This window comes from Lissotriton vulgaris, chromosome 5 (genome assembly GCF_964263255.1).
Source record: "Lissotriton vulgaris chromosome 5, aLisVul1.2, whole genome shotgun sequence".
NCBI classification, from domain to species: Eukaryota; Metazoa; Chordata; class Amphibia; order Caudata; family Salamandridae; genus Lissotriton; species Lissotriton vulgaris.
Window position 1 is genome coordinate 838,785,018 of NC_141693.1, and position 12,617 is coordinate 838,797,634.

The following is a 12,617-nucleotide window of genomic DNA, read 5'->3' on the forward strand; positions in this document are numbered from 1 at the left end:
AGAAGTCAGCGAGTGAGTCATTAAAGAGTCGTGGTCGCGCTCCAGGCAGTAGAGACGGACATCGTGGGGATCCGCCACAGACATATTGCGACGGCAGGCCCAGCAGGACTTAAATCTAGGCATCCCTAATCGCAACAGATAAGATCAACATGAGACAAAAAGCCTCAAAAGAATAGCCAAAAAGTGACTAAGGTACGTGTTTCAAACGGATCTGCGCTTGCGCGGAAAAAGAAAACTGACGTTGGGGCGCATGGGTGGCGCTAAAGTAGTCTGTGACGTCATCTCAGTGCCTACATCAGTGGAGCCGCGTGAAGCCACCTACTGACACGCAGAGGTACTGCGAGCAAAGCTTTCCAGATCCAGTCTGACGCCTAGGGATATTGGAAGGTAAGGAATCCATCACTAACATGTTTCTTTCAGATTCTCATGTTTCAAGCCAGAGGTACAGAACATCCCAAACTCTGTTCAATGGTGAACAGCTATTCGTAAGCGTAGTGGATGAAAAATTAAACCAATTAAAAATGGACATTGAAACAGCAAGATCTATAGGGGCACTAAAATTCAGAGACAAGCGCAGAGGCACACTCACGGAAACCAACAAGCAGGGGAAACCACCAACCTTCAACCTCGCACCAAACCTTTCAATAAGGTTACCAAGGGTAAGCCAGGGACAACAGGGTCAATAACAAAACTGGCAATACCAACATGGAAGGCAATACTTTCGAGGGCCCCCCTCGAGCGAGAGGCCAAACGCAAAGAGGGGGACCACAGACCACCTCCAAGTGACTTCACTCCAAAAATTGTGCACCCTTAAACAAGGCAGAGGATGCTACAAGGTACAAGCACAAAACAAGATCATGGTCCTATAAACAAACAATTCCACCAACATGTTACACCAGTAGGAGGCAGGTTAACACACTTCATCCAAGAGTGGAAGTAAATCACCTCAGACAAATGGATATGAAACATAATACAGTAGTCACTGCATAGAGTTTGCAAAACAGCCAAACAAAACCAAGCAACAATCTGCATTTAGTAAAGGAACTATCACAATTGCTCGAAGAAGTGCAAGAACTTCTAAACAAAGGCAATAGAGAAAGTACCACACAAGGAAAGGAACAAGGGCATACCCTACGTCATTCCAAAGTAGACTGCACATTGTGCCCCATACTAGACCTAAGGTTCCCCAACAAATTCATAAAGGCTTAAAAATTCAAGATGACAACTTTGCAAGATGTAATAGCTCAGATACAAACAGGAGACTACATGACAACTATAGACTTAAAGGATGCATACTTGCACATTCCCATGTACAGAAAACACAAAGGTCTACTAAGATTTGGTTAGTAAGAGCAAGCTCCTACAATCTCTGAAAACGTATACATCAAGTCATACAGACACTGGTATAACTCGGTCGGCTTCTCAAAACTCTGGGACAAATCGTCACAAGAACCAGAGCAAGTAAAGGTGTTCTTAGGGGCAGAAATCAACACAATACTTGGGAAGGTATTCCCAAGCAGGAAAAGAACATCAGCACTACTGAAGGAGACGCATCTACCACAAGGGGCAAGCTCTTAAAGTGAGGCCAGTGGGGAAACTGCTAGGAATGATGGCTTCATGCATTCATTTAGTCCCAAACATTCGACTGCACATAAGACCATTCCAGGAACAGCTTCAATAACAATGGTCTTAAGCAACAGGGAGTTGGGAGGATCTAGTGGTTGTCACAGGCAGTTAATCAGAGATTGCATGGTGGAACAGAAAAAAAACATAGCACAGGGGAGACTTTTCACACAACCAACTCAAACAGTGACCATCACGACAGATGCTTCCCAGGTAGGATAGGGAGCGCACATGAACAACCTCAAAGGGGCTTGTTGACACAACAGTATGCAGTAAAACCCATCTATTTCCTGGAGTTAAAAACAGTGTTCCTAGCCTTAAAAGCCTTTCAGAAAGAGCTCTATAGGAAGGTGGTGTTAATACAAACAGACAACACAACCACCATGTTTTACATAAACCAACAAGGAGGAACAGTCTAACACTCTGAACCCTAGCCCAACAACTATGGAGATGGGCGATTCCAAGGAGCATAGACATACTAGCAGGTTTTCTGCCAGGAAAGGACAATGTGGAAGCAGACAGGCTTAGCAGACATACTTCGGCATCCCACAAGTGGGGATTGAATCAATTGGAGATCCAAAAGATATTCAAGAAATGGTGAACCCCACAAATCAACTAATTTGAAACTCCCCACAATGCAAAATGTCAACACTTCACATCCAGGCAACCGTGCAAACAATCCCTAGGGAATGCGCTAAGGATAGAGTGGCCAGGGATATTTGCTTACGCTTTTCTCCCAATACCACTACTGCACAGGGTGATCAACAAATGCAAGCTCAGCCACATGACACTAATACTCATAGCACCTCATTGGGTCAGACAGACTTGGTTCTCACAGATAATGGAGCTATCTTAAGGAACAATACACAGGTTTCCAAAGAGAAAGCACCCCTTTAACAATGCAATACAGAAAGGTACTACACCCAGAACCAGAGAGCATAAGCCTGGTGGCATGGCTCCTGAGGACTTTGAATTCTCTCACCTCAGACTGCCAAAGAGCACAATGGCAGTGCTCCAAGAAGCGGGGAAACCTACAACAAGGAAGTGTTGCACAGCAAAATGGAAAAGATTCTCTCAATGGTGCCTTAAGGAACATCTGTCAAAAAATCACAAGGGAATCAACAGTTCTAAAACACTTCACGTATTTACTACAAAATAAACTAAGCTACACATCTATAAGAGTACACTTAGCGGCAATTATAGCGTATACAAGAGGCGAAACAGGGAAACGTTTTCACATCCCACGTGGTCAAAAGATTTCTAGTAGGAGGAGTTGGCCTAACGACTAGGGTGGTCGACCTAGAATCTGGGGAACTGGTTAAGAGTCTCGGCAATGACTCTGAACATCCTGTGATTCTGGGCAAATCACGAAATATCCCTGTGCTTAACAAAAAATTAATGTGTCCTAATGTAATGCAACTGGTGCTATGTAAAGCACTCCGATACCAGATTCGGGTAATATTTGTGCTATATAAAACTAAAAAACAAAAGAGCAAAGAGAATAGCACCTCCAACGAGTATGCCAGCACCTGCATGGATCATCAATATAGTGCTCCCTCAAATGATGAAAGCAATATTTGAACAACTCCACAAAGCAATGCTACAAATGCTCACACTAAAGACTGTATTTAGTTGCAATTACATCATTACATAAAGTGAATTAGAAGCGCTAACACTGCAAGAGCCCTACTTCCAAATACATAATAACAGATACGTCATGAGAACAGATCCACACTTTATGCCAAAGGTGGTATAATGTTTCACATAAACTAAACTATACAAATACCAAGCTTCTTTCAAAAGCCAAAATCACAAGCAGAAAGGGAATTGCACACTTGACGTCACAAGAGCAGTTATGTATTACATGGAAATAACCAAGGAATACAGAAAAACAAAGCAATTCTTTGCATTATTTGTCAACCGTTCAGACGACCAGTGACCAAAAATACCACTGCAAGATGGATTGCACAAGCCATACAGTTATGTCACAAACAGGCGGGTCAAACATTAAAAAGGAGCCCCACTGGCTCACTCCACAAGAAAAAAAAAGGAGAAACAGTTGCTTTTCTTGCAAATACTCCTATCCAAGACATTTGCCAAGAAGCAACATGGTCTTCAGTGCACACGTTCACAAAGGATTACTCGGTGGACATTCAAATGAATAAAGAAGCACAAGTAGGACAAGGTCTTACAACATATATGCACAAACCAATGCTCATCTTCCACCCAACCACCATAAGACTAGCAAACCGCTACAAAGTCTATGTACAGCATGTGAATCCAGAAAAGATTCCCGTTGCAAAACGTATAGTTTACGTGTCGGTGTAGCTTTGCAGCTTGAAGAATTTTCTGGATTCACTAGTGAACCCACCCTCCTCCACCAGAAAGATTAGACGGGAGGAAATACATAAAAGGCATGAAAAAATACAGAAAAAAAAAACGATTAAGATGGTGACCAAAGGTAGGAAGCACGTCCACGTCACAGAGGAACACCAAATGGTGGTATGTCAACACCCACCAAGAAAACAAAAAAAAACGTGAAGAAATACTACAATTCCAGACCCAACATCCAGATGGTGGAATAATGCACAGCATGCGAATCCAGAAAATTCTTCAAGCTGCAAAACTACACCGACGGGTAAGAAACAATACAATTCCTAACCTTCTGGCTGAAGACAAAGCCCAACTGCCCTAGGCATTCAGCATCAGCCATTCACTATCGGTTTCAGCCGTGTCCTAAACTTTGGTGCGCTATTCATGCCCCTGCTGTTTTCCCAAAATTGAGTACTAACAGACTTCCAGACTCCATTTTCCCACTTGAATGGCATAACAATTGGGTTTCTCTTTTGTGGTGATTTTCCGTGGGATGGGGTTCCATGAGTTTTATGTTTACACTACCTACATTATAAATTTACACCATATTGAAAATAATGTTTTCCCCATCACATGCCTAGATATTCATTCACCCGATTTGCTAGGCTCGCATGCCACAAATGAGGCCACTGAACATTTTTGGCTCTGTGAGACAAATATTGGTTTGTTAAACTCGGACATGTGCGTTCAATTTTCTATGCATTAAACTACCAGCGTGCGGTTATTGCTCTAAGGGTGTTTTTAAGATTTGAAAAGGTCTATTTAAACATAGTAAAAAAGAAATTCATTCCTGGCATTGAGATCGGAGTCTGCTTCCAAAAGCAAGCTTAAAAAAACACTCCAAATTGGGTAAACAAGCTCGAAAACATACATACTTCGATATTAAAGACTTGAGCCAGAGAGAACACTGCTATTGTGGGCTATTTTCTATGTGGTAACATTGCACATCAGTTTTAAAGGATAGGTTAACTTATCACACACAATGCCTCACTACACCAATCACTGGCCCCGCAATTCAACACCACCCAACATAATTACACTCCACATAATCCCACTCAAAACAACTTAATTCAACTCCACATAATTACACTCATTTCAATACCAGATAAATACACCCCACATAAAACCACTCGATGCCACACACAATCCACAAAAAACACTGCACACCATGCCAAATTTCGATCAGAATAATTTCACTCAATGCCACACAGTTCACCACAATTCAACTCCACACATTTCCATTCCACATCACTTAATTCAACAAACCACATATTACAACACCACATACAACCAAACCACAGAATTCTACATCATGCCACAAGATTAAACAGCACGCCACATAATTTAACTATACTACACAAAATACCAATTTACATAATTCCACGCCACACTTAAAACCACATAATTACTATCCACATAATTACACTACACACCATGCCACATTATTTCACTACAGATATCCACACAACACGCTGCACAATTCCACAAATATCAATTCCAATTCAACCCACAAATATCCAGTCTGCACCATATACATCCACTCCCCTCTTTAACAAATAGGTAAAACATAATTTCAAAGCAAATGTTTAGTTTAAGGCAAACACAGCTCACATTCAGTGCAGCGTTGATTGGTTTTGAGCGTCCTGGTTCGATGCTAAACCAGAAAATGAGGGCCTGGGCCTTTTCTCCACAAGAGCTGTGATGCAGCCTGCATGGAGAATAGAGAAAGTGTGCATGACTGGTTTAGGTGGCCAGAGAGGGCCGACCAAACAGTCATTGCGCACTTGGGAGCAAGCAAACCACTCCCCCCCCCCCCCCCCCTGCTCCGTGAAGAGAGCAGCAATGACCACAAAGAAATCACATCATAATAACTCCATTATAATTTTATATTTCCTTTTCTTTACACTGCTCAAAAGTTGTGGGGCAACGCTCCTCCGCCATAACCGATGAGCTGCCACGGCTCACATCCCACCCATCTCCTCTTTTCCCTCAACTCCATTGCTGCCGCAGCACCTACGTTTGTCTTTAAATTAATCTTTACAGATCCCAACAACCATTCTTTTACCACGCCTCATAATTATACTCCACTAATCCGCACCACACAGTTCCACTCCACACCACATACATCCACTCCAAACCAAATCACATCACATAGGTAAAAGACATTGTCATGTACAGTGCCAATAGCTGTAACTAGTATATTATAAGTTTCCAACATACCGCACGGCAGCCAATCTGCTCTACAACATAGCTTAAACAAATGGCAAAGCCAATAGCTTTGACTAAACACTTAGGTCTCAAAGGCAAGACCTATTGGCCATGCCAAAGCTGGTTAATATATGCTTTTGTGAGTGCTACAGTGCTTGTGACTAGTATCTCCCGGACAGTACCCCTTTGAACCGAAAAGACCACCTGACACTTAAAAACAAACAGTTCTTGCCAGCACCTGTCTATCTCCCTTACCCCTACCTCCAGCAAAGCTTCACACAGACAGACCGACTCCAATTTACATAAATATCTCACCTGGACAATTTTGACCTCCGCCTAACCCACTACCAAGGGCCATGGCCACAGATATGGCAGGGTTGCAGTTTAAATAGCAAAGGAGCACAGTCTAAAACAACAAGTGAATCTGGCTGTATTAATTACATGCAGGTCAATTTTTTTGTAGGCCGATTATTCTGGAAGGTCCAGATTTTGTCTCTATATGAAGTGAGCGTTGGCAAAATGTGCTCTTGCAGTCACGTGTTTTGATATGCAACCCTGTATTTAAATTTGATGGGATTAGGTGACTAAATCGGATCACATATTGGAGATTCTATGCCAGTGCCAATTAACTCTTTAGTATGCGAGTGAAAACAACTTTAATTTACAGAATAGTGTGGGAAGATCTTTAAATGAGACCTTTTTTTTTCTGCGCCTACTCCCCTTGTGCAGCGTACAAATACTGTACCCCAGTTGGGATACTTCCAACTATATTTAAAAGAGCTGCCCTAGGCTTGTCACACAACCGGTTAGGACTGTTTAAATGTGTAGTCTTGGAAACACGTTTAAGCTGTCTGACACCCAGGTTTATGGTATTTAATAGTTGCACATGGGTACGCAATGCGTGCAGCACTCACATTTCTTGTCAGTATGTTGCTTAAAACATTAGTGGTAACTAAAACAGGCCTATCTGATTTAGTAATCCTTGAGGTATTTCATTATAAATGCAATGCTTGTAGGGCTGTTAACTTTAGTGATCCAATTCTTGTTAAGTCATCAAGGTCATATGCCATTTGCTGGGAAGACATGTCACTTTCTGTGATATCACTATGGTCAACTAATGTGGAATAGCACTTTCACTAACCCCAGCACTTTGGCATCCATGGTCCAAAAAGAGTTCTTGACTGAAGTCTCAATCTAAAACAGTAAAACATTGGAGCGGTTTGTGGTGGGCTTGGAAGGCTGTCTGCCCTGGTACGCCTTAAGCAAATCTGTAAGGAGTTTGCTCCTCGTGTCTAAAGTCGATCCTGAATGGCCATGCAAAGTCCCCTTTAGATGAACACAAGAAACCTAGTTTAAAACTGCTCCCAGGAGGAGGACTGTCAGTACTGATTTGCTGGAGGTGGACCTCTGCATTGTGTGGTTGAACACCATAGTTTGGAATGCTATCCAGAGCCATTGCCAGAGGGTTAGACTATTTGCAAGCTTTCCTCCTAACTTCTTTTCTGCTTTTGATAGCTGTGTTTAAGCATGGAGGTCATGAAAACCTCTGTCCTAATTACAAGCATATTAAGAGAAATTCTATTTTCTGCAAGTGGTATGTGGTTTTACCCATAGCAGCGTGTAAATTTGTACTGTTCGTCAGGAAGGTGGATGACTAACTCAGTAACAGTACTGATGTCATTTAAGATGTAGATTAAGTAGGGCCACTGGATCGTTTGAGCACAGTCTTTCAGAAGTAGTTGTGGGTCACCTTCACAGACATGCAGGGCATGACACTGATGACCCTTGAGACAAAAGTCCCTGCCAAAGGGCAAAAATAAAGAGGTGCAAAGTAGAAAGGGGGTGGGGGAGCCTTCAAACAGTGGCAAACGTTGCCCTATAGAAAGCCTCCATAAGCTGGAAGGGACACCCGTTTAGAAAAGTGAACAAGGGTATCCGCTCTAGATTCGAGACCGGGTTTAGGGAAGACGACAAACTGGATTTGGGGCTCTGCCTTCATGCAGTCTCTAATGCCATGAGCAGATGTTGCAGCAGCTTAACTTAAAAGGCATAGTCCAGGAAAAGGATATGAAGCATTGGGGCTCAGGACTAATGCCATACTAACAGGTCTGGCCCTCAGAAGCAAACACTTAAAGGATAGAGGCACATACCTACTTTCTAAACCAAATGTTAGGCAAGTGTTTTAAACAAAAACTACTTTTAATTCAAACTAAAGGAAATATTGATTAACTGACAACTAAATGTTCGAATTTGTTATGACTACTTACCCAATCACTGTCATAAATAATGACTGTATCAGCTGCAGTTAAATTAATTCCAAGGCCTCCAGCCCTTGTGCTCACCAAAAATATAAAAACTTCAGGATCCATGCTAAATTTACGCATCTGAAAAATGAAAGACCACTGAATTACAATGTAATACATGTAAATGCAGAATTACTGTAACATAACATTTGAAAAGCAAGTAACATTGTCAATTTTACTTTGGGAAACCACCATTCATTCAATTCATTCATCTTTATTTTGACACAATAGAGCCATAAAAGATACATAATAACAAGAATTACAACCAGTTCTATATAAAGAATATAATAATCTTACAGATAGCACGGAAGACGTTAGGAAATCGTAACATTAAAAACATGATTTAAATAAGCTAAAAAGACATTAGTTAAAAAACGCATAGCAATCCTTTCATTTTGACAATTTATAATCATTTCTCATTGCAAATGGTGCTTTTAAAATCTAAGAATATATGTGCATAATAGCAGCAACGTTTTATGGTCAATTACAATACAATTTTATCACTGGTTTCATTATAATTTCAGGCCCGCTTTACTACGTAAAAAACGTATTGCTAATAAGTATCTGCTTACACCAAAAACTATCACCTGCCTGGTACCAGTTTTAAGGATCCTTTCTGCTTCCTTGTATGAGCGCACACCTAGGTTTCGACAGACCGGTATGATCCATCTTTTTCTGGCTACCTCATAAAATGGACAAAAAAAAAAAAAAGGATATGGGCCTTCTTTTGTATTGCTAGGGCATAGGGTGCATAAATCACTAGCCTTTTCTGTACAGGAACTTTTCCACCTGGCTATGGTCTGGTTTGTTTTCAGGATCCATACCTGAACTTCATAAATAGTGTTTTATCCAATGGTGGTTGAACCTCATCTAGGAACTGTTCGAAATAGGGACTATCTTTAAATACAAGGAAGCTATTTGTCAAGGTTCCACTGGTTTGATCATTAGACTTACCATTGTCAATATAAGCCCAAAATACAGTTTTCAGTAATTCTTTCGAGTTTTGGGTCAATGTTGAAGGTTCTTCCCACGGTATCAAGCCAATTCTTTTTAGCCATGTGCGCACATGTTTTAACCAAACGTTTGTGGTATTGCGATCTATTCTCATTTCTTGGAGGCCATTTTTCTAGTAATCTAGCTCTGGTGTACACCAGAGTCTCACCCACAGAGATAATGGTCGCAAAATAGCATAATGGTCATTGCGCCTCATATTTAAGTTTAACATTACAGGTATTAATGGTGTACTTGTCGGCAGTCTCAAAAGCGCCCTATAAAATTTGTTTTCGCTAATCGCGAATACATTCCTACATATGGGCCCCCACATTTCTGCCCAATATAGTGCCGCAGACTGGGCCTTTAACTTGAAAACCTCAAGTGCCGGGAATACAGCCTTGCTAAAGATCTCCCCAAGTTTTTCACAATAGGCAATGTATTCTGTTTTAATAGCATTCTACTTTTTTCTACTTGGGTTTTCCACGTTAATTTAGAATCTAGTGAAACGCTTAAGTATGTGAAGTTCTGCACAGGTTCTATTTTTTCATCATTTAGCAATAGATTACCCCTAAAAGATTTGTGGTGATTTATGGCCATATATTTGGCCTTGTTAATATTAATTTCAAGGCCCTTCCCATTGCAATATGCTTGGAATTGGTTTAAAGCACAAGTTACTCCTTGTGAAACGATATATCTGTAAGAGACAGTTAGTGATAGATTACTTACCTTAGAATATCCCCAGGCGTCAGACTGGATCAGGAAAATTTTGCGTAGCAATACCTCTGCGCTCCGGCAGGTGTCGTCTACGGCTCCGCGTCAGTTGTCTGCGTCGTTAGCGCCGGATTGACGTCGTCTGAGTACATAGACGCCGCCCATGCGCGCCGACATCAGTTCTGATACACAGCTTTTCCGCGCCAGATACGCAGAGCCATGATAGAACCAAATCAAATCAAATCATAGAACCAACATTGGTGCTATGAAACTAGGGCCCTGAAAGGAGATGACCTTAACCCTAGATATCGGTTCGCAGAACATGGAGGATGGGTGGGTCGGTAAGGAATCTATCACTAACTAATGTCGCTTACAGATATATTGTTACACAAGTAGTAACTTGTGCATCTGAAAGAGACACGTTAGTGATAGATTCCTTACCTTAGAATAGATACCCCAGCAATACCAACCCCGGTGGTGGGTCTGCGAACCAATAATCACAACAGAAAGTCCTGGAGGACGGAACGGCCAAAGAAGCCATCCCTCCGGACTTGGCTGTCCAGGCAATAGTGTCTTGCAATTGTGTGCAGCGAGGCCCACGTAGCTGCCTGGCAAATGTCCTGCAAGGGCACTCCTCGGCCCAGGGCAGTGGTAGTCGCCGTGGCCCGAGTGGAATGAGCCCTCAGTCCAACCGGGGGTTCCTTTTCAGCCAAGGAGTAACACACCTGGATACACAAGATGATCCACCGCGAGATGGTCTGCTTGTGCACCGCCTTTCCCTTCTTAGCGCCCACGTAACCAACAAAGAGTTGGTCATCCACCTGGAACTGGCGTGTGCGATCCAGATAGTAAGAGCGCGCGCATTTTGGGTCCAGACGGTGGAGCCTCTCTTCCTCTTTCGAGGGATGCGGAGGCGGAAAGAAGGTGGGCAAGGTAATGGACTGCCCGATGTGGAAGCCCGTGACAACCTTGGGCAGGAAAGAGTGTCTTGTCCGCAACACAACCTTGTCCGGATGAACAGAGAGGAAAGGAGGAGTAGAAGAAAGCCTTGAGCTCACTCACTCTCCTGGCAGAGGTGATGGCAACCAGGAAAGCAGTCTTCAAGGTAAGAAGACGGAGAGGACAGTTATGGAGCGTCTCAAAGGGAGCACACATTAGGTAGGTAAGCACAAGACTCAAGTCCCACTGGGGCATCACGAAAGGAACAGGAGGAAACGTGTGTGATGCCCTTCAAAAACCTATTTACAATCGGGGACTTTAACAAGGAAGGCTGATCAGGTAGCCTTAAGAAGGCGGAAAGGGCAGAAAGGTAGCCCTTTATAGTGCCCAGCGCAGAGCCCTGCTGGGCAAGAGAAAGGAGGAAGAGGAGAACCTCAAAGGGGTGCGGAGAGTGGCTCCACAGCCTTTGCTGCGCACCATGCCACAAATCTGTTCCACCTGCAGGCGTATACCGGCTTCGTGGAGGGACGCCTGGCTACCAGAATGACATTACAGACTTCGGGAGGCAAGTCAAATGGCCTCAACTGTCGCAGCTCAATCTCCAAGCTCGTAGGTGGAGACTGGACAGGTTCGGGTGGAGGACTGTCCCCTGCTGCTGCGACAGAAGGTCCTCCCGAAGAGGCAGACTAATCGGGGGATCGATTGACATGCTGAGTAGCTCAGGATACCAGTATTTTCGTGCCCAGTCCAGAGCCACAAGGATAACCTGGGCCCGATCGCGCCTGATCTTTAGCACTCTGGGCAGAAGTGGTATAGGCGGAAAAACGTACAATAGACCGCAACGCCACTCGCAACGAAAAGCGTCTCCGAGCGAGCGCCGCCTTGGAAACTCCAACGCGCAGAACTGATGACATTGCGCGTTCTCTTCTGTGGCGAATAGATCTAACCAAGGCTCTCCCCACTGCTGAAAGAGGCCTTGCGCCACATCAGAGTTCAGACGCCATTCGTGATCCATCATGCACCGGCGGCTGAGTTAGTCCGCCCTGGCGTTCAGGGAACCTGCCAGGTGTTGAACCACCAGGGTCACGCCCTGATGTTCGAGCCACTGCAAGAGGCGCAGAGCCTCCTGGCATAGGGTCCACGACCCCACCCCGCCCGGTTTGTTGCAGTACCACATGGCAGTGGTGTTGTCCGTGAACACCTGCGCTACACTCCCCCGGACAGAGGGGAGGAATGCCTTCAGTGCAAGTCGGATCGGCCGCAGCTCTAGAAGGTTGATGTGGAGCTGGGACTCCGCCGGAGACCAGAGGCCTCTGATCTCCGCCTCTCCCATGTGGCTCTCCCAGCCCAGGAGGGACGCGTCCGTCACAACTACGTGCTCCGTGTGGGGTAGGGAGAGGGGTCTGCCACTGACCCAATCGCGGCCCGTGAGCCACCACTGCAACTGTCTTGCAGTGCCCTCCAAGA

General features: G+C 43.9%; 1 protein-coding gene across 1 annotated transcript in view; it reads right to left on the reverse strand.

The window, feature by feature from the left end:
* Nucleotides 1-12,617, reverse strand: part of HELLS (helicase, lymphoid specific) — a 591,428-nt gene that overhangs the window by 193,050 nt on the left and 385,761 nt on the right. The window contains exon 18 of the mRNA XM_086922383.1: nucleotides 8,472-8,588. Coding sequence (XP_086778509.1) covers nucleotides 8,472-8,588 — 117 coding nt within the window. The remainder of the gene's footprint in view (nucleotides 1-8,471; nucleotides 8,589-12,617) is intronic.